Source organism: Pungitius pungitius, chromosome 18 (assembly GCF_949316345.1).
Source record: "Pungitius pungitius chromosome 18, fPunPun2.1, whole genome shotgun sequence".
NCBI classification, from domain to species: domain Eukaryota; kingdom Metazoa; phylum Chordata; class Actinopteri; order Perciformes; family Gasterosteidae; genus Pungitius; species Pungitius pungitius.
Window position 1 is genome coordinate 317,137 of NC_084917.1, and position 22,474 is coordinate 339,610.

The 22,474-nt window shown below is 46.4% G+C and overlaps 1 protein-coding gene across 6 annotated transcripts; it reads left to right on the plus strand.

Annotated features, from left to right (window-relative positions):
• The first annotated feature begins 501 nt into the window (after positions 1–501).
• myo5b (myosin VB) lies at positions 502–19,667 on the plus strand. 6 transcript variants are annotated; one of them, XM_062558859.1, is made up of 41 exons: positions 502–627; positions 1,487–1,890; positions 4,074–4,184; positions 4,262–4,433; positions 4,621–4,765; positions 4,843–4,999; positions 5,276–5,419; positions 5,497–5,578; positions 6,711–6,818; positions 6,949–7,058; positions 7,138–7,403; positions 7,782–7,863; positions 7,943–8,083; positions 8,351–8,473; positions 8,677–8,760; positions 8,859–8,993; positions 9,173–9,270; positions 10,980–11,066; positions 11,174–11,285; positions 11,362–11,573; positions 11,699–11,855; positions 12,109–12,348; positions 12,418–12,648; positions 12,768–12,861; positions 12,945–13,090; positions 13,177–13,296; positions 13,368–13,502; positions 13,598–13,663; positions 13,765–14,004; positions 14,312–14,406; positions 14,838–14,915; positions 15,253–15,451; positions 15,525–15,618; positions 15,731–15,874; positions 16,394–16,545; positions 16,625–16,714; positions 16,892–17,042; positions 17,530–17,824; positions 17,936–18,110; positions 18,190–18,270; positions 18,406–19,667. In XM_062558859.1, exons 2-41 carry the CDS (start codon positions 1,864–1,866, stop codon positions 18,556–18,558), a joined length of 5,532 nt encoding a protein of 1,843 aa, XP_062414843.1. In that variant the 5' UTR covers positions 502–627; positions 1,487–1,863; the 3' UTR covers positions 18,559–19,667. The 6 variants fall into 6 exon arrangements, 5 of the variants coding, with proteins under 5 accessions (XP_062414843.1, XP_037341166.2, XP_062414842.1 ...); XR_009942708.1 differs by lacking the exon at positions 14,838–14,915 and having other exon boundaries at positions 503–627; positions 14,309–14,406; positions 18,406–18,646; positions 18,895–19,667; XM_037485267.2 differs by lacking the exon at positions 14,838–14,915 and adding an exon at positions 1,086–1,113 and having other exon boundaries at positions 522–627; positions 14,309–14,406.
• The last annotated feature ends 2,807 nt before the right edge of the window (positions 19,668–22,474 follow it).

The following is a 22,474-nucleotide window of genomic DNA, read 5'->3' on the forward strand; positions in this document are numbered from 1 at the left end:
TGACGTCAGAGGTTTTCTGCGTGGAGCTGCTGGTTCGATCCGCAGGAAGTCTTCATATTATTCATATATTACATTAATAAACTCTTTATTCAAATAATACGAGTAGCAACAACAAGTCAACTTTACTACTAGATGTTTTTAATCTTTAATTAAAAAGAACTCCGATTTGACAAAGGCAGCACCAGTGGATAAATAATAATTATAATACAAATAGTAGTGATGATATTAAGAAAAAGTAATATTAATACTAATAAAAATAATAGAATGATGATGAATGATGTTTACATTAATACGAAAATAATACAATAATATTAATATTAGTAAGAATGATACAATTAAAAAATGAGATGATGAAAATTAAATAATATTAACAATAAAATAAGGGAACTAACACCACTATTAGTGTGATGTGTCATCATATTGCGGTGCAGCAGCGCCTTGTGGGCGGGGCGTCGTCCCCACAGGTAAACATACCTGCGGAGGGCGTGTTGGGTGTGGACCCATTTTCTGTTGAAATGCTCTGAGATCAGCAGCTTCCCACAGTCACACGATCCCAAGCTGCTGCATGCTGGACCTGCTGAGGACCCATCTGCTGCCGACAGGACGACCAGCGACCCGTGTTCCAAGGTAAAGGTCCTCCTTATCTTCTCCCTCGTTATCACCTTCACGGCGATAAGGCCCCGTGACGCTGATTCACACTTTATTCCCCTCGGTGCAAATAAAGTTATGGAACCAAACAGGTTCATGTTGTCCACGCATTGAAGTCAAAGAGGTGAACATTCATGATAAAACCTTAAATAGCTGCATAAATCAGTATTGTTTGAATCTCAGTGATTCTCTCTTTTCCTCTTTCATGTCTCATGTACATGTCTCATATAAATGTCTCATATGTCTCATTTAAATGTCTCATATAGTGAACTTGTATAGTTCATATTTATGACCTTCTCTCATTATGCTTCAAAGCTGTCTTAGTATTTTATCTTGACATATTTTATTCTGTGATTAATTTTCTGTTGTTTCTGTTCTTAACTTAACATTTTTATTTCTTCTCATGTTTATTTGTATGCTGTGTTTTGATTGGATAGATGAATAAATGAATAAATATGAACGGAGGTAAGATATATATAAATATAAATAATATTCACAGAATAGATAACATATAAATGTAATATTGTACATTTATTTATACATGAAGTAGCTTTATATTATATATATATATATATATATATATATATATATATATATATATATAACCACTATGATTTTCCAACCAAATAAAAGGATTTCAAAAAACTTAATAACATCTATTAAATGATATTTTAATTATTTACTATTACTAGTTTTTAGTGATCAAGAAGTTTCTATTAGTTATTAGTTTCTAGGCGTTTGTTGGGTCGCGACCCTCAGGTTGAGCCCTGGTGTGTGTGTGTGTGTGTGTGTGTGTGTGTGTGTGTGTGTGTGTGTGTGTGTGTGTGTGTGTGTACAGTAGGAAGAGGAAACAGCCAATCAGATCGACTCTTTTCTGCCCGGAAGTCCTCGTCCTGCAGCCGTTTGTTCGACCTAATTACCGGACCAATACGGGGCCAATAGCGGGTCATTAGCGGGTCATCGCCGGAACATCACCGGACCAACACCGGAACATCACCGGACCAACACCGGACCAACACCGGACCAACACCGGGCCTCTAGCGGCTCTTTGTCGCGTTAAAGCGGGACTCCGGGGAACCTCCGCGGGCTGCTTACCGGAGGGAACACCTGCCCGGTGCCGCGCCCGGTTCGGACCGACTCGCTTGCGGGGCGGAGGATTCTAACGGGTCGCGGCACGAACGGAGTCCGTCCGTCCGTCCGTCCACGAGCCGAACGATGTCCGTGAACGAGCTCTACGCAAAGGTGAGTGACCCTACCTGTGGAGCACGGTGACGTCACGGCGCAGCGAGAAAGCTGAAATAACATGCAAATGATTTCCGGTGGGGGGGTTAACGGGGGGCCGAACGGACCGGAGGACCGACTGAGTTCTGCCGTTCAGTCGCTTTAAGTAGTTTTACTTGAAGTGACAGATTGATCAATACGGAGTCGGCCGCGCGCTGCGCGGGCACGAGCCTGTAAATGATTATAGAACAAAGTAGTTTGAGAGAGAACTCTGTAATAATAATGATAATGGTAACAATCCTCCTCATTGGGGCCAATAGTTGATAAATAAACAAATCAGTATCTACAAAACCTCATCAAAACATCCTAACGGCAGCATTTTTTATAAATTAGTCTAATTCACAAATTGATGGAGAAAATAATATTTTCTTTTTGCAATAAATGCAGATTATTGAACTAACAACACTTTTCATGTCACACTATGATCAATAAGTTCTACTTTGCCTCTTCGCTCAGGACTCATTGATCTAAAATGTATAAATATATAAACATTGATATCATTGATATGATCTATATCCAAAGCCATTGATCTCATCAGCATGTTGATGCTGTTTGATTCATTAACATTTATTACATTTATTATAATTCTGCACCATGAAACATGGCGTTGATGATGTTTATTCTCAGTCAGGGATCAATAAATAAATCAATACATCCAACAAAGGTGGTTGAATTCTTTGTGGTGAGCAGAGATGGAGACGTTTGGGGTCTTAGGAGGATTATCCTTGGGGGGGGGGGGGTAACGTCTCCCTCAAGCTGTTCATGGGGGGAGATTGTTGAAGAAACACTTGAAAGGTCTGAAGAGATAAAATCCTCACTGGTTGTCCAATAAGAGTGAAGATCATCAGTTTGTGGGCTTCTTTGATTGGGCCATCCCATTAGGAATGAGTTGGAGGACGTAGAGACACCTCAACCTGTCAATCACGTCTCACTCCCTGATCACCTCTCACTGTTTGATCTGTTGATCAAAACTCTGTCAGTTAAATCGGGGAAATGTTACTTCCTGTGGGACATACCCACCTCCTACGTGATGTCACGGTGTGACTCATCAGTGGGCGGAGCCTGAGGAAACCTGAATCCAGGCTTTTTAAACTGCTTCACTGCCTACTAAACCTGCTCCTCTAGTTCTCCTCCTCCACCTCCGTGTGTGTGTGTGTGTGTGTGTGTGTGTGTGTGTCTAATTAACTGCTTCATGCAACTGTGAAAAAGCAGATATGGCTGCTAAATATTCACTCGCATGTAGAACACTTCCTGTTTCTAAAGAATCCTTCTTTGTCTGATCAAAGTAAAAGTTAATTCATAATCAATGATGAATAAGTTAATATTTGTGATGACATTATGAGGCGAGGAAAAAAAAACTAAGCTGTTGTTGTTGTTGTTGACTGAATTATTGATGGAAAACGTTGTTGTTCTGCTGAATGAATCTGTTATGTAGCTTCATCTATTCAGCCATTGTGTGTGTGTGTGTGTGTGTCTCCTCATTCTTGCTGTTGTCTCCATGCCGACCACACTGTTGAGCCATTGGTCGGTTGGTGTCCCAGATAGACTGAACGGCTTTAAAAATGATTGTAGCTTTTGTTGAAATCATCTGATCATCTACTTTGTTGATTAATCAGTTAATCATCTAATTCAACAAATTAACTCTTCTAACAAACACAATTTACTGAACTAACAACTATATATCTATAGATATATAGATATATATATCTATATATAATGAGAGAGATATTGAACTAAGGTTCACTGGTTAAAAAAATAAATCGTTATATAATAATATATATATATATATTAAAGAGCAGAAATTTTTTCCTCAGCAGCAGATGGTTTCGGGTCATGTGACCACAGGTGTTTTTATTCAAACCACCTTCTGGTGTCACAGAAGCAGATTTGCATCACTGTCCGATCGGTACATTGTTCTCCTCACAAAGACACGAGTAAACGAGTCAAACTGAGAGTCAGCAGCTCGTTAACGAGTCTGTTAACGAGCTGCTCGTTAATAGTAATTAGTTGATGAATGACCTGCAGCGATTTAATAAAGGTTTAATGTGTCCGATAATAAGCACATGGGATGCTATTTGTTGTATTATTCCAGTGTGGTACTCTGAGTAGTATTCCACGGTATTGGTATATCTCTTGTGTTCCAGTACACGCGGGTCTGGATCCCCGACCCGGACGATGTGTGGAGGGCCGCAGAGATCGTCAGGGACTACAAGGAAGGGGAGGCGGTGCTCCACCTCACACTGGAGGATGACACGGTATCTATCTGAACAAACACCGTTTTTTTTGTTATTGGTTGTGTATTGATTGGGTTTGGTGTCCCCACCCTGCCCAGCCTCTGGAGTACCCCGTGGGTCCAAAGAGTAACCCCCTCCCTTTCCTGCGTAACCCTGACATCCTGGTGGGCGAGAACGACCTCACTGCTCTCAGTTACCTGCACGAACCTGCAGTCCTGCACAACCTGAAGGTCCGCTTCCTGGAGCCCAACCACATCTACACGTACTGCGGTAGGTCCCCCCCACCGCCCTCAGGGCGGCGGTTCCACTTTCTGGACCACAACATTCATCTGACTTGCCACCCATTCATACACACACATATATATGTATGAATGAATGTGATGTCTGCATCTAGAGAAGCATACACATTATTGAATGAATGGATGATGAATGGGTGATGTCTTGGCGGTGTGTGCAGGTATTGTGCTGGTGGCCATTAACCCGTACGAGCAGCTGCACATCTATGGGGAGGAGGTGATCCGGGCCTACAGCGGTCAGAACATGGGCGACATGGACCCTCACATCTTCGCTGTGGCGGAAGAGGCCTACAAGCAGATGGCCAGGTTACCGAGGGAGCCCCAATGACCTCATTGACTTCTCCTGGAAGCACCGCGCTTAATGAAACTCTTCTTGTGATCAGAGACGAGAAGAACCAGTCGATCATCGTCAGCGGGGAATCAGGAGCGGGAAAGACCGTTTCCGCCAAGTACGCCATGCGCTTCTTCGCCACAGTGGGGGGCTCGACCAGCGACACTAACGTGGAGGAGAAGGTGCTCGCCTCCAGTCCCATCATGGAGGTCAGTGGGCTCCCCAGCTGTTTCATTGGAAAGTCACATGTTCACGCTTAACTCCCACTAACTTCTGCACAGCAACTACCAAATTAAAGTCCACCCAAACTTTAAAGGTTCCTAACTAGCGCTCCTCAAACACTTTGTTCCTCATGAGCAGAGTTCAGATGCTCCGAATCCAAGGTGAACATTCCCTGCAGCTGAAGGTGTTACATGGTGCTGATGACTCTGTCCAACCTTATTTGGGACAATCTTATAGAATTGGATCTAATCGTATCTTAACAGGCCATCGGAAACGCTAAAACCACCCGAAACGACAACAGCAGCCGCTTTGGGAAGTACATTGAGATCGGCTTCAATCAGCAGTACCGCATCATTGGGGCCAACATGAGGACGTACCTGCTGGAGAAGTCCCGCGTGGTCTTTCAGGTGGGTGTTGGTTCCATGGGTCAGTTTCTTGGGCAGATCGCTCGGTCGCGTCTTAATGCTTGAATTCTGTGTTTCAGGCAGAGGACGAGAGGAACTATCACATCTTCTACCAGCTGTGTGCCTCGGCCAGCCTACCGGAGTACAAGGACCTCTGCCTGAGTAAGTCACAGCTAGACCAGTTTGACCCAGACCACCTTTACCCGGACCAGCTTTACCCAGACCACCTTCACCCGGACCACCTTTACCCGGACCACCTTTACCCAGACCACCTTTACCCGGACCAGCTTTACCCAGACCAGCTTTACCCAGACCACCTTCACCCGGACCAGCTTTACCCAGACCAGCTTTACCCAGACCACCTTCACCAAGACCAGATTTACCCAGACCAACTTTACAAAGACCAGATTTACCCAGACCACCTTTACCCAGACCAGCTTTACCCAGACCACCTTTAGCAAGACGAGATTTACCCAGACCAACTTTACAAAGACCAGATTTACCCAGACCACCTTCACCAAGACCAGATTTACCCAGACCACCTTTACCCAGACCACCTTTACCAAGACGAGATTTACCCAGACCAACTTTACAAAGACCAGATTTACCCAGACCACCTATACCAAGACCAGATTTACCCAGACCAACTTTACAAAGACTAGCTTCACCCAGACCAGCTTTACCCGGACCAGCTTTACCCAGACCAGCTTTACCCAGACCACCTTCACCCGGACCAGCTTTACCCAGACCAGCTTTACCCAGACCACCTTCCCCAAGACCAGATTTACCCAGACCAACTTTACAAAGACCAGATTTACCCAGACCACCTTTACCCAGACCACCTTTACCAAGACGAGATTTACCCAGACCAACTTTACAAAGACCAGATTTACCCAGACCACCATCACCAAGACCAGATTTACCCAGACCACCTTTACCCAGACCAGCTTTACCCAGACCACCTTTACCAAGACGAGATTTACCCAGACCAACTTTACAAAGACCAGATTTACCCAGACCACCTATACCAAGACCAGATTTACCCAGACCAACTTTACAAAGACTAGCTTCACCCAGACCAGCTTTACCCGGACCAGCTTTACCCAGACCAGCTTTACCCAGACCACCTTTATAAAGACCACCTTTACCCAGACCACCTTTACCCGGACCAGCTGGTTTTGTGAGATGAACAGTGTGTGGTTTGTCTTTGTTTTTGGTTTCACAGGTTCTAGATTCGATATGAATGTTATTACTTGATCTATAGTTGAGTTTTTAATGTTTTCTCGTCACTCAGCCAGTGCTGAAGACTTCACCTTCACGTCTATGGGAGAGAACATCTTCATTGAGGGAGTGAATGATGCAGCAGACTTGGAGAAGACCAGGGAGGCCTTCACACTGCTGGGTGAGGATGAATAATAATAAACATGACTAATAATGAACACTCAGAGGATGTCCTCCTTGTGATGTTCTACTCGGTACTCTACTTCTACTTAGTATGTCTCTTTAATTATTGTTGACTGTTTGCTTCTCAGGGATAAAGGAGGGCAATCAGAGCAGCATCTTTAAAGTCATCGCCTCCATCCTTCATCTGGGAAACATTGAGATTTGCTCACAACGAGACGGGGAGTCCTGTCATGTCTCGGTGCGTTGCCACGGTTACAGCTTACCTATGATAAGCTGCTCCTCTAACAGGTGAAGGTATGTGTGTGTGTGTTTTGCAGAGAAACGACCTCCATCTGAAGCACTTCTGCACGTTGCTGGGGGTGGAGTTAAAGCAGATGGAGCACTGGCTCTGTCACAGGAAGCTCGTCACGGCGACCGAGACCTACGTGAAGAACATGTCAACCAAGCAGGCGGAGAACGCCCGCGACGCGCTCGCCAAACACATCTATGCTCGCATGTTTGACTGGATCGTGGAGCACATCAACAAGGCCCTGCACACCTCCTCCAAACAGCACTCCTTCATCGGAGTCCTGGATATCTATGGGTAAGAAGTCCATCAGTCTTTATGTAATCAATAGATCGGCCCTATAAACCTGAGCCCTCTCTAACCGTAAACCTGAGCTGGCCCCAGATGTGAACCTGAACCCGTCTGAAATGTGTAAACCTGGAACCTGGATTAGCACTAGAAGCTGCTTCTACATCGCTTAACAGGCTTTATTAATAGACAGTAGATTAATAACTTCTCATTGACATTCATTTCCAGTCACTTTACACCTGTCTACCACACATGTAGTATACTTCAAACACGTCTGAGATTCTCAGATCTTCCCTTTCATACATATTTAATGAACTTCGATCATGATCGTGCTTCTGGCAACAAATGACTCAAAAACCCGTAAGTCCTTCTTCTGCTTGTCTGCAGCTTTGAGACGTTTGAGGTGAACAGCTTCGAACAGTTCTGCATCAACTACGCCAACGAGAAACTTCAGCAGCAGTTCAACTCTGTGAGCCTCCTCCTTCCATTCCAATGTCCTCCCACCGGTCTTGTGTCCATGTCTAACGAGTCTCCGGTTGTGTCCTCAGCACGTGTTCAAGCTGGAGCAGGAGGAGTACATGAAGGAGCAGATCCCCTGGACGCTCATCGACTTCTACGACAACCAGCCCTGCATCGACCTGATCGAGGCTCGGCTTGGCATCCTGGACCTGCTGGACGAAGAGTGCAAGGTCAGTCGACCCGTCTCGTGTTTCCATCCTGAGAACATTACGTTGTTCAACGCCAGCTTTAGAAAAAGAAGAGATTTGAAAATTGTGGGATTGTTTGTTTTTTGCCACGTTTACTGCTAACAATTTAGCTATTTTAAATCTCTATTTGTGGCTAAAAGTTCTGTAGGTCTGAATAGTGGTTCTGAGACCTTTCGGATTCCTCATCCCATAGATGTCTTGATGATGATGTGGAGACTCCCTCCCTGTATGATCCACTTCCTGTTTCAGGTGCCGAAGGGCACGGACGAGAACTGGGCCCAGAAGCTGTACAAGCAGCACTCAGCCAGTGCTCACTTTCAGAAACCTCGCATGTCCAACGTCTCCTTCATCATCGTACACTTCGCTGACAAGGTGAGTGGAGGCCTGAAGCACGATCGTTTCATAAGGAAGTATAAATAATATTTAGTCGTTCAATAGATAAACTAAATATGAAGTTGCATAGAAAAGTTCACATAAAGAAAATAATCGTCTTGATAAACCTGGCGTTGCGTTGCCATGGTGACACAATAGAACATGTTGGAGGTAATCAGGTGATTGTTCCATTTTCTTGACAGGTCGAATATCAGAGTGAAGGTTTTCTGGAGAAGAACCGGGACACGGTGTACGGGGAGCAGATCAACATCCTGAAGGCCAGTGAGGTAAGAACCAGAACCACGAAGAAAAGCCAGATCCACTGAGTGAGAAGCATTAAGCCAAGAGTTGGACATCAATAAGACGTTTAATGGTCTCCTCTCAGTTTCAGCTGGTTGCAGATCTCTTTCATGACAAGGACGACGTGGCCCCCCCAAAGTCCTCCAGAGTGAACGTCAGACCGGCCAAGTCGACCCCTAAAGCCCCAAACAAAGAGCACAAGAAGACCGTGGGACATCAGGTGAGCCCTCTGCTGCTCTCTGCTGCTCTCTACTGGTCTCTACTGGTCTCTGCTGGTCTCTACTGGTCTCTGCTGCTCTCTGCTGGTCTCTACTGGTCTCTGCTGGTCTCTGCTGGTCTCTACTAGTCCCTTGAGGACTCACACAGTGACTCCCCTCCCACTGATGATGTTCCTCTCAGTTCCGCAGCTCCCTCCATCTCCTGATGGAGACACTGAACGCTACGACTCCTCACTACGTCCGCTGCATCAAACCCAACGACCTGAAGGAGCCCTTCATGTGAGTCCTCCTCTGTCTGACATGATGGGAAAGGACCGCTGGCTACTTTTAATGACACATTTATTAGGGCCCGAGCGGACTGAAAGAAGAATTCTTCTTATTTCTCTGCTTTAAACGCACTTTTGGGGCCCTTATAATTCAAAAACTTGTGAAATGTGGCATCGGAAGTGCGAAAAATGTTGATATTTTGGGGGTCGCACATTTGCCCGTTGAAATTTAGTACTAAGCTCATTATCTTACTTTTTTCCCCCAAAATAGTTTTACAAACAGGTGTTAATGCTCTACAAAAAGTCAATCATGGTTATTTATGCAATTATGCAAACTCCTCCCAGATGCTGGGTCTAATTCTCCTGGAATCTTCAGGAAATCATTATTGACTCACTGCCATCAAAAAGCGTTTTGGAATCTCATTGGGGTCCGAAGTTATGGACCAATGAACTTCTAAGGGGCGTGGCTTATTCTAAACGACTCATAACTTCCAATTGACAGGTCCTGTCATCACCAAATTGGCGTCATGTTCAGATGACATCCCAGAACATCCCAAACGAGTATTTTAAGATGAGGGGGCCCTGAATATTTACACTTCTTGCCAGTTTTTGGTGATTTTTGAATTTACAAACGAACAAACTCCTCCGAGAGTTTAAACCCGATTGATTTGAAATGCAGTCATATTGATCCTGACACCTTTGTGGTCAAAAGTTATTAGAATCAATTTAGTTTTCGTGCAACTTTACATGGCCGTGGCCTGGCATCCATTTTGGTTGATTTTCTAGAAAATGTCAAATGTAATATGTTCTGGCTAAAATGTCTTATTCATGATGCTAGTGTAGGCCTTAAAGTCCCATGCAGTGGTTTTCAAAAAACAATAGCGCCACCTATTGGCACAGGGAAATGCAAATGTTGTACACTTTAATAAATTACCTCCATAGTGCCCCCTGGCAGTTTTCAATGACCATTTCTGGACATTTGTGGACATATGTACAACACGCAGACTTAAAAAAAAAGTCTCCTGCAACTATGCTCTAAAATGACCAGGAAGTTGGTTATAGTTTATAGTGGGACAGACCCACTTCCTGCTCTGATCCAGGTGTGCAGATTTCTCCTCCGTATCAGCAGAGTAGGCTTGAAAAGAATGAATCAAGTTGGTCAAATGTCCCTCTGTGACCGACATGACTGGACCTCTGTCCACATCCTCACTGGACAGAAATGATCCACTTGATGAAAGCAGAGGTCTTTGCAGAGTCACTTTTCTGCAGTCTTCATGAAGCCGACCAGCTTGTCACACAAGTTTAAATGTTGGTGTCTTTGGTGTCCAGAGACACCTGTCACACCTCTACTCAATCACAAAGGTGTGTATATATATATATATATATATATATATATATATATATATACACACACAAGGAGCTGACGGACCTGACAGGAAGTCACTGTGTCACTTCACTTACCTCGGAGCACATGAAGAAGAGTCCGGAGGTCTGAGTGAATGTTTCTGCTGACTCTTAACGTCACATGACAGATTCTCAGCTGAGCCTCAGTCAGCAGGACGAGGAAGACGAGGGAGACGAGGAAACAAGGTGGGAGGAAGAGTTTGCTCACAGAGCTGGACTTTGTTTCAACAAGGAAGATGAAGAAGTGTCTCCCATGATGAAGATGTTGATCTGAAGCGTCTCCTGTGATGAAGATGATGAAGTGTCTTCTCTCTGCAGGTTTGATTCCAGGAGAGCGGTCCAGCAGCTCAGAGCCTGTGGAGTCCTGGAGACGATCCGGATCAGTGCAGCCGGGTATCCGTCCAGGTGAGTCCTCCTCTTCCTCCTCTTCCTCATTGTCTATCAGGTCTTGTGAACGCCGCATTGTTCAAATGAAGTTGCGGGTGATTGAAAGGTGTGCCCTGTGTCTCTAGGTGGACCTACCCAGACTTCTTCAACCGGTACCGGGTGCTGCTGAAGAAGTCCGAGATGGCCTCGGCGGACAAGAAGCTGGTGTGCAGGAACCTGCTGGAGACTCTCATCAAGGTTTCTTTCTCCAAACGTTATTGAAACAACTTCTGCCAGTCGTTCTGCTACGTTGTGACATCGCTGGTGTCCTCAGGATCACGACATGTTCCAGTTCGGGAAGACGAAGATCTTCTTCCGGGCCGGGCAGGTGGCCTACCTGGAGAAGCTCCGCGCCGACAGGTTCCGCTCGGCCTGCATCAAGATCCAGAAGACGGTGCGCGGCTGGCTGCAGAGGGTCCGGTACCGCAAGGTCCGCAAGATGGCCGTCAGCCTGCAGCGCTACGGGAGGGGCTACCTGGCCCGCAGGTTGGTGCTCTTCTCCATGATCATGTGATCCAGCAAACACTGAGTTCCATGTTTTATTCATGATTCACTGTCTGAAGTCCTCGTCTTCTTCCAGTTGTTCTAAAGTTGGTCTCTTATTTCTTCAGGCACGCTGACCTCCTGCGTCAGACCAGAGCCGCCCTGCTCTGTCAGAAGCAGTACCGCATGGTGAGAGACAGACGGGCGTACCTGAGGGTGAGACGGGCTGTCGTCACTATCCAGGCCTTCACCAGAGGGATGTTCACCCGCCGCATCTTCCAGGAGGTACTGGTCCTCATCTGGTCCTACTGTTGTCCTCATCTGGTTCTGATGTTGTCCTCACGTTGTCTTCATGTGGTCCTGATCTGGACCTTCTGTCCTCCTCTCCTGTGTCGTCTCATCTGAAGACACTTTGTTTCTTTATGACATCATCAATAAATGGGAGGCAAAGCGTCTTCAATTCACTCTGGAATGTCTCTCTCTGTCTCTCCCTCACTGTGTGTCTCTGTCTCACGGCTCTCTCCCCCCTCCCCCTCAGTTCATGCTGCACCACAAGGCCATGCTGATCCAGAAGGTGGTGCGTGGCTGGCTCCAGAGGCGGAGGTTCAGGCGCGCTCGTGATGCCGCCATCACCATCCAGTGTCTCTTCAGGCGGGTCCGAGCCCGCCGGCGCCTGCAGCAGCTGAAGGTGGAGGCCCGCTCCGCCGAGCGCCTCAAGAGCCTCAACAGCGGCATGGAGAACAAGATCGTCCAGCTGCAGAGGAAGATGGACGACCAGGTGAGCAGAGGACTCCTGGTGGTCATGTGATCCATCATCAGATTCATAACCACAGCGTGTCCTCCTCAGTCCAAGGAGCTCCGCACACAGAACGAACAGCTGCTGCAGGTCAACAACAAGCTGCAGAAACAGCTGGAGCAGGTGAAGACCCAGCAGGGAGAAGCAGGAGGAGCAGGAGGAGCCCAGGTCTCCTCGCTGCAGGAGGAGCTGGACCGGCTGAAGGAGGAACTGCAGGAGGCGTCGGCCCAGAGGAAGAGGATGGAAGAGGAGCACGGCAACGAGAAGACGGGGCTCCAACTGGTGAGGACGGGGACAGGTGGGGACAGGAGATAAGTAAAGGGAGGGGGTTGTGTACAGATGAGGAAGGAAGACTGGTTCTGACTTCCTGTGTCCTTCTGGGTCCCTGTGTGTCTCCTCAGCGGGTGGAGGAGTTGGAGAAAGAGAACGCTCTGCTGAAGAGTGAGAAGGAAGAGATGAACCACAGGATTCTTCAGCAGACTAAGAGCTTTGAAGGTGAGAGACGAAGACACTGCCTCTCTGTCTCTCTGTCTGGCCATCACTCTCAGATGACTGATTAAATGGTGTCCCTCCTCCAGAGGACAGCAGCAGTGTGTCTCTGATGGAGACATCGCTGCAGGCGGAGCTGAACGCAGAGAGGCAGCGCTACCAGAACCTCCTCAAGCAGATGACCACGGTGGAGCAGAGATACGACAACCTGAAGGAGGAGCTGTCCATGAGCAAGGTGACGGAGGTCACCTCCCACGCGGTCTCACTTTGAATCACCTCCTAATTCAGGACTCAAGAATATGTCCAAATGTCTTCCTCCAGTTCCAGCCTGGCCACAGGAGGAACCCGTCCAATCAGAGCAGCCTGGAGTCCGACTCCAACTACACCTCCATCTCCACCTCGGAGTTAGGAGACACTGAAGACTCCATCCAGCTGGTGGAGGTGAGTCGGTGCGGAGGAGGGCGAGGTTCGGTGCTCGCCTCCTGGTTCTAACCGTGTCTTCTCCCGAGCAGGAGATGGGCGTGGAGAAGGCCGCCATGGACATCGGCCTGTTCATGAAGCTGCAGAAGAGAGTCCGAGAGCTGGAGCAGGAGAGGAGGAGGCTGCAGATCAACCTGGACAAGATGGAGGAGCTGGCCAGAAGCAGGGTGACGTCTGCTCCCATGTCTTCGTTCTTCATGGAGAGGAGCTTTGCTGGCAAACTGAGTTAATCTCACTTTGGTGTTTGTTTGCTTCACTGAAGGGTTCAGAGTCCAGAAGCTCCACCTCGGAGCAGGAGACGGCTGATCTGGCCTACAACAACCTGAAGGTACAGGACTTCATCTTCTCACGCTCACATCATATCCTCCTCTCACATTATCATCTCCTCACACATCATCTCCTCACACATCATCTCCTCACACTTTTCAGAGGCAGGAGCTGGAATCGGAGAACAAGAAGCTGAAGAAGGACCTGAACGAGCTGAGGAGGTCCATCTCTGAGCGAGCGTCTGAGAACGACCCGTCCAATGAGCTTCAGGACAGCTACAACCTGCTGCTCAGCCAGCTCCGCTCAGCCAATGAGGAGCTGGAGGGCCGTAAGGAGGAGGTCCTCATCCTGAGAACTCAGATAGTCAGCGCCGCCCACATCAGGGAGAACAACCAGCCAAGAGTGAGTGCAACGATGTCTGCAGGTTGTACATGTTACATACATGTTACATACATGTTACATACATGTTGTATACATGTTACATGCATGTTACATTATTGTTATATGCATGTTACATACATGTTACATACATGTTGTATGCATGTTACATGCATGTTACATTCAGGTTATATACATGTTATATACATGTTACATGCATGTTACATGCATGTTACATTCAGGTTACATACATATTACATACATATTATATACATGTTACATACATGTTACATGCATGTATGTAACATGTGTCTACAATGTATTTCAGCAGCAGAGCAGTGAAGCTCCGGAGGTGAGTGAGGACAAAGAGCCGGTGGACAGCGAGGAGGCTCTCAAAGCGTACCACGGACTGTGTGAGTCAAAGAAGTAAGTGAAGTCACTACCTTTAAAGTTTCCCAGAAGGCTCGGGTTCAAAGACTGCTTTTTGCCACCTGTTGCCTCCAGTCCAGCAGGTGGCAGTGATGTTACACTGAGGACTTTGCTGCAGGGTTTAACTTCAAATCACGTTGCACCAAGCTTTAAATATAAGTTAACGTACATGTATGTATACATGTATTAATTACTATATTTTTATTTTAATAGGATTTGTTTTTAATTATTGATATGGATTTATTTATTTTGCATCTTTTCTTATTATCTTTTCATAAAAACTCACTTTCTGTTGTCAACCTCCAGCTTCCTCACGCTGCTTTGTCTCCTCCTCCTCGTCCCTGTCATCCTCTTCTTTCTCCTCCACCTCTTACTCTTCGTCCTCTCCTCCTCTTCCTCTTCGTCTCCCTCCTGATGGACCCTAGCAGCACTCTGCAGGACTGGTGTCTTCTCGATGAAGACGGGGAGCTGGGTCTGGCTTACCAGGGCCTCAAACAGGTGGCCAGGTCTCTGCTTGCTGCTGCTTCTTCTTCTACTCGTTCTTCTTCTGCTCCTCATATCCCTGCAGTAACATCTCTGTACTCTGGGTGGCTCCTGCAAATGACTCTGCTGTGTATAACTCAGTATATTAAAAAATAAATCATAAATAGACTTTATCTTCAAACCGTAGTTACATCAGAGGAGGATGGAGGTGGTTCTGGTTTCATATATTGTACAGAAAAGACGAAATGAACCCTGTGAGGGAACTATTTCATTACTTTATGTAATATGCAACGTTTTTAAAAGTTCTCATATCATAGAAACAGATTTGTAGATTCACTCGTTAAACTCAATATCCAACAGGCTGCTGGAGGCTCAGCTGCAGACTCAGTCCAGGCAGCATGGGGACGAGCTGGAAGCTCTCCACACGCAGATCGAGCTGCTGAGGGACGACATCGAGAAGAAGCAGGAGATCTTGAGCTACACGGCGTCTCTGTCTCCGGAGGCCCGGGTGGAGTACAGCGTCCAGCAGGAGATCACCAGGCTCACCAACGACAACCTGGTGAGGACCGTTTCCAGGGGACAACAACTAGGAGGTGCAGCAACACTCATTGGGATGTTGTCGTTGTTTGTAGGACCTCAAGGAGCTAGTGGAGAAACTGGAGAAGAACGAGAGGAAGCTGAAGAAACAGCTCAGGATCTACATGAAGAAGGTCCAGGAGCTAGAAGGTGAGAGCAGCTGGTTAAAGGGTTGATTCCGTCAGCAGATCAGACACACTGTTGTGTCTCAACCTGCCTCCCCTTCTTTCAATCTGTGTCCCGTCTCCTTCTGTCTCTGTAGCTTCTCAGGCTGAAGCTCAGACCAACCGGTCCAGACCTCCTCTGAGCCGCCAGGTGACGGTCCAGAGGAAAGAGAAGGACTTTGAGGGCATGCTGGAGTACTACAAGGAGGATGAGGCCCTACTGTTTAAGACACTGATCACAGGTCAGTCTGTGCACGGATCACAGGTCAGTCTGTACTGATCACAGGTCAGTCTGTACACGGATCACCGGTCAGTCTGTACTGATCACAGGTCAGTCTGTACACAGATCACCGGTCAGTCTGTACACAGATCACAGGTCAGTCTGTACACAGATCACCGGTCAGTCTGTGCACTGATCACAGGTCAGTCTGTACACTGATCACAGGTCAGTCTGTACACGGACCACAAGTCAGTCTGTACACTGATCACAGGTCAGTCTGTACACAGATCACCGGTCAGTCTGTGCACTGATCACAGGTCAGTCTGTACACGGACCACAAGTCAGTCTGTACACTGATCACAGGTCAGTCTGTACACTGATCACCGGTCAGTCTGTGCACTGATCACAGGTCAGTCTATACACGGATCACAGGTCAGTCTGTACTGATCACAGGTCAGTCTGTACACTGATCACAGGTCAGTCTGTACTGATCACAGGTCAGTCTGTACACTGATCACAGGTCAGTCTGCATGTGTTTCAGACATCAGGCCTAACACCGTGTCGGCCACAGTTCCGTGCCTGCCGGCTTACATCCTCTTCATGTGCATCCGCCACGCCGACTACGTCAACGACGACCAGAAGGTGGAGTCCCTGCTCACCTCCACCATCAACGCCATTAAGAAGGTGCTCAAGGTGAGCCTCCTCCACCCCAACGCCCATCTGTTGAAAGCTAGGTGAAAGCTAGATGTTTACCTTTTAGTTCTGTCTGCAGAAGAATAACGAGGACTTTGAGATGACGTCCTTCTGGCTGGCGAACACCAGCCGGCTGCTTCACTGCCTGAAGCAGTACAGCGGAGATGAGGTGAGTGACAGGAGAACCCCACCTGCACTCACCTGAATGCAGCTACAGCTAAACTAAGAGCGCATACTCGCTTGTATAACAGGAATCCAAATACTGAGCACAGTGTGAGCTACAACATGCTAGATGTCAGCCTCAGAGTAACAATTGTTGTGTTTGGTGTTGTTCTTTGTTGTTTAGGCGTTTATGACCCAGAACACGGGCAAACAGAACGAACACTGCCTGAAGAACTTCGACCTGGCCGAGTACCGACAGGTGCTGAGTGACCTCTCCATCCAGATCTACCAGCAGCTCATCAAGGTGGCTGAGGGCATCATACAGCCCATGATCGGTGAGTGGTCCCTTTATATGGGTTAAATAGCATAGTGATGGATACTTTACATAGGGTAGTATTGTATACTTTATATCGTACATGTACTCATCATACAGCCCGTTATAGTGAGTCTGTGTACTTCATATAGTTTAGTGTTATATAATATTGTTTTGACCCTGTTCAGTAGTCTGTGTCAATCGGGGGGGGGGGGGGCAGTGATTGGGGGTGTTTTGGGCTGTTCAAGGTAGTTCCAGTTAGTTTAGTGTGTGAGTAACGTTTCAGCGTGGGGCTGCTAACTGTTGCTAATGCTAACGGGTAAAAGCATTCCATCGTGAGCCACTACACCACGATGCTACAATATACTGTATTGTGTATTGTCATATATCATAGTAATACTTGTGTAGTTGTTTTAGTGTTGTATGTCATATTAATGTAAAACCTAATAATTAGGTATTAGGGTTATATCATAGTAATGACCCCCCCCCCCCCTCTTTTCCCCCCTCAGTGTCGGCCATGTTGGAAAGCGAGAGCATCCCCAGCCTGGCGGGGGTCAAGACGATGGGCTACAGGAACCGCTCGTCCAGCATGGACGTGGACAGCGGCGGGCCCGCCACCTACACCCTGAAGGCGCTGATCCGGCAGCTGGGCCAGTTCCACGGCACCATGCGGGACCACGGCCTGGACCCCGAGATCGTGGGTCAGGTGGTGCGTCAGCTGTTCCACTGCGTCAACGCCGTCACCCTCAACAACCTGCTGCTGCGCAAAGACGTGTGCTCCTGGAGCAACGGCATGCAGCTCAGGTACCGAGACACGCGGCGCCGCCGGGTCCAAGGTCCGGTCTGCTCCTCCCCCGCCCGGTCTCTGACCCTGTGTGTGTGTGTGTGTGTGTGTGTGTGTGTGTGTGTGTGCAGGTACAACACCAGTCAGATGGAGGAGTGGCTTCGAGCCAACAACCTGTCCCACAGTAAAGCTGCAGAGACCTTGGAGCCGATCATCCAGGCCGCTCAGCTGCTGCAGGTGAAGAAGAAGACGACTCAGGACGCCGAGGCCATCTGCTCGCTGTGCAGCGCCCTCAGCACGCAGCAGGTCAGCTGACCCCCCGCATGCCCCGCCCCCTCACACCTGATTGGAGACTTATTGATCACCGTTGTCCTCTGTGTTGCAGATCGTGAAGATCCTGAACCTCTACACTCCTCTGAACGAGTTTGAGGAGCGAGTCAGTGTGTCCTTCATCAGGAGCATCCAGGTGAGAGAGATAAATGAATATGAAGATACTCACTTAAAGCTGGGCTATGTCTTCATTAAAGTAAGATGATCCCTCTGTGGTCCTTCCTAGTGACCCCCCCCACTGTTTAACCTGGTTGTTTACCTGTGTGTCCAGACCCGTCCTCAGCAGAGACACGACCCCCCTCAGCTCCTCATGGACACCAAGCACATGTTCCCCGTCCTGTTCCCCTACACGCCGTCCGCCCTCAGCCTGGAGACGCTGCACATCCCCGCCTCCCTCGGCCTCGACTTCCTCATCCGGGTCTGAAGGATCAGCCGAGCACCACCATCAGATATCTCCTCAGATATCTGAAGGCTTCTTCTTCTGCTAAAGCAGAGCTGTAACGCAGCAGGAAGTGAGTGATGGAAGGAACGGGAAGGTGTCAGAAGAGTCTCAGTTGTCTCATTAAAACACATATTCTACTTCAAGTTTATCACTTCTCTCCAGAAGCTTCCTGTTCGTATCATCAGTTCTGTTAGTTTACAGTTTAATGATCGCGTTGCCTTCAGGTGTCGATGCGAGAATCAGACGTCCGGCTCTCCACTCGTTTGAGTTGTAAAGTGATTTATAGGAAATACTGACAAACCCTCCTTTATTCCGTAGTGTTGCAGCTCATCAGTCGGGTCTGTTCCCCTTCAACCAATCAGAAGTAATCAATGCTAATGGCTGCTTTTCTTTCATCTTCTCGTTGATTATTCATGTTTCTTTTATTTTTATATCTCTGTGTGGGATAATCTTCTGTTTTCTTTGTCTCACTTTAAGCTTCTTTGTCTTTGTTTGATTTGGAAAACGATCTGGTGACACTAATCAATAACTCAAATACTACCGTGAGCTTCATAACCAGGAGGAAGCTTCCAGTCTGAGTCGGAATCATCATTTGCACTTGTAGAGAATTTATACCTATAAAACATTATAATTATCAACACAAGTTATTAAGACTTATCATTAACACTATTAACTCTTAATTATTAACATTATTGAATGAGATTCTCTGAGAAAAGCATCTTTTTATGAAGTTAAACTGAAGTTTTTTAATCTTTTGAGTGAACAATGTAGGAAGTTGAATATTATATATTTTCATAAGTGAGGTGAGAAGTATAAATACTGGTTCTTCAGAGAGAAACTTGATGTAAATGTTTTCTTCTGCTGAGCGAAGCACAAAGTAACTTCCTGTATCTCAAAGAATATTTTCTGGGGACAAAAGTAACTCACAAATACGAATGTTTTGTTCATCTGACGAGGAATAAATACTTTTTCAGCAAAAGCAAAATTCTACAGTTTCCTTTTTCACAGAATGAAAAATTATTTTATTCTAATATTGACCTTTTCAAACTTTTATTGTTAATATTTCTTTGTCCTTTTAAGCACCAACAACCAAAAAACAACAATAGTTAAAACAATGAGGACACATTATGAAAGTTCTATTTCCTGTTTCCTCCCGTTTAAAATGTCTCTGTATTGAAAAACAATGAGAATAAAACTGCTAATCATTGATTGATCCACAACAGATGAAAACCATGAACGACGTTGAAAGATGAATGAAGTATTTCGAGTGGAACCTTTCTGCACTGAAGCCTGTCAGATGTATTGATGATATTATTCTGCCTTCAGAGCGCTGAGTCAGCAGATTACATCATACATCATATTACATCATAACTCGCATCACATGTTTGATGGCAACGATCACAACTCCAGCAGGATCCAAGCTTGAACATCTCCAAACATCTCCTACAGCGTGTTCTTATGAAGATCAGACCACTAACAGGAAGTCAGTGAGTTCAGGTTCATAAGCTTTCATGCTCTGTTAAATATGGACCTGAACCAGTCCTAACTATAAACCTGAACCAGTCCTAACTATGGACCTGATTCAGCCCATATTGTATTGATACCGATGAAAGTGTGTGGGCCACATGTAGTCTGATTCTATCTGGTCTCTAGAGTGATCTGGATTACCAAATCCCCCCCACGGATCAACCTGATCTGTCCCGGTATTTCAGAACGTTGCCGGATTGGATCAGAGTGATTCTGATCCTGGAACCATGTCTCTAAATGGAAGTATCATCTTGGTCAGTGTTGATGCGTCCTGAGACTTCAAATAAAACCGAGCTAACGCTGCTCCATTGACTCCTGTGTTAAAGAGCTAACTTGTTAGCATATAGGCTAGCGTCTGGATGTCACGGCCCACATTTTAATGCATTTACTCACAAGACATTGTGTGTAGATTTTAAAATATCAACAAATGTAATCCAATCCAGGAGCATCAATCCTGTGGCTGACGGGCTGGTGATGGGCTCCAGGTTCTGGGCCCTGCCCTCTGATCGGGTCGAGGGGTTTTGCTCAGAGAGACTGTGTGAATTCGGGTGGGAGAAGACTCCCACAGCCCCCCCCCCGTGTCGGTTGATCCAGCTGCCTGTGGTTTACCTGTTGCTCAGGTGGCTCACAGCGTCGGCTCAGGATCAGGTTCAGTGTTCTGCTCCATTACAGCTCCCATGAAAACACTACGCTGAGCTCTTTGTGTGACTATGAACTCTGAATTACTGTATGTTTGTGGTTTTAAAGATAGAGGCACAAACAGGAAGTGACACGCTAGTAAAGACAGATCAACGTGTTGTTGGAGGTTTGAGTCTCTAGTTGAAAAAATACAGAAGTAAATCTGTGCAAACTTTGTTGAACAGTTTGACTCTTCGGACCCTTAACGAGGCGTCCAGAGGAGGCGGGCTCTGATTGGTCGAGGCCTAATAGCCGCCTTGCTGTAGAAAGTGTCTCATAGGACATAAGGTCTGTACTCAAGTAGAAGTGGGTGAGTGTCATGAAACGTTAAAGTGTCTTTAGAGGACTGTGACAGAAGGAAGAGGATGTGGTGACGAGTCACTTCTGAACAAGTCAAAGTCTGCAGGACGAGCAACACCTTCCTACCCAGAACCTGTCTGTCTGTCTCTGTCTGTCTCTGTCTGTCTCTCAGCCTGTCTGTCTGTCTCTGTCTGTCTCTGTCTGTCTCTCAGCCTGTCTGTCTGTCTCTGTCTGTCTCTCAGCCTGTCTGTCTCTGTCTGTCTCTGTCTGTCTCTGTCTGTCTCTGTCTGTCTCTCAGCCTGTCTGTCTGTCTGTCTCTGTCTGTCTGTCTCTGTCTGTCTCTCAGCCTGTCTGTCTCTGTCTGTCTCTGTCTCTCTGTCTGTCTCTGTATGCCCCCCCGGCGCCTCTGTCTTTGACTCTGACTCCTGTAATAAAATATAAAAACGTACTCATTCATATCTTTTAAAACACAACTCATGAGGTGTCAATGGGACACTAATATGCTGCTTTATTTAAGCTCAATAACAAACCTTTTCATATATTCAAAGCAGAACTTTGACGTTTGATAGCTGCGTGTTATGTGAACAAAATAATACAATATTAATTAATTAATGAATCCTATATTTGTGTGGAGAAATATTTCCCCTGGTGAAATCATGTTTACCAGAATATCATGCACACAATGTACATGGAGTCCTGTGTACACCGCGTATATTGTGTGTAAATATGTGTGTACATATGTGTGTACATATGTGTGTACTCGTACATGCGGCCGGGTGTAAACAGGTGGCTGAGGGAGGAGATCGAAACCACAGCGACAACCTTCTGAGATGTTGAGCAGAGATACAAAGCCTGAGGTTAGAGGGGGCGGGGCTTAATCCAACCCTCCACTCAAAGTACAAATACACCACAATCTACTAACAGAGTACAAATACACCACTATCTACTAACAGAGTACAAATACACCACTATCTACTAACAGAGTACAAATACACCACAATCTACTCACAGTACAAATACACCACAATCTACTAACAGAGTACAAATACACCACTATCTACTAACAGAGTACAAATACACCACAATCTACTAACAGAGTACAAATACACCACTATCTACTCACAGTACAAATACACCACAATCTACTAACAGAGTACAAATACACCACTATCTACTAACAGAGTACAAATACACCACAATCTACTAACAGAGTACAAATACACCACTATCTACTCACAGTACAAATACACCACTATCTACTAACAGAGTACAAATACACCACTATCTACTAACAGAGTACAAATACACCACAATCTACTAACAGAGTACAAATACACCACTATCTACTAACAGAGTACAAATACACCACAATCTACTAACAGAGTACAAATAC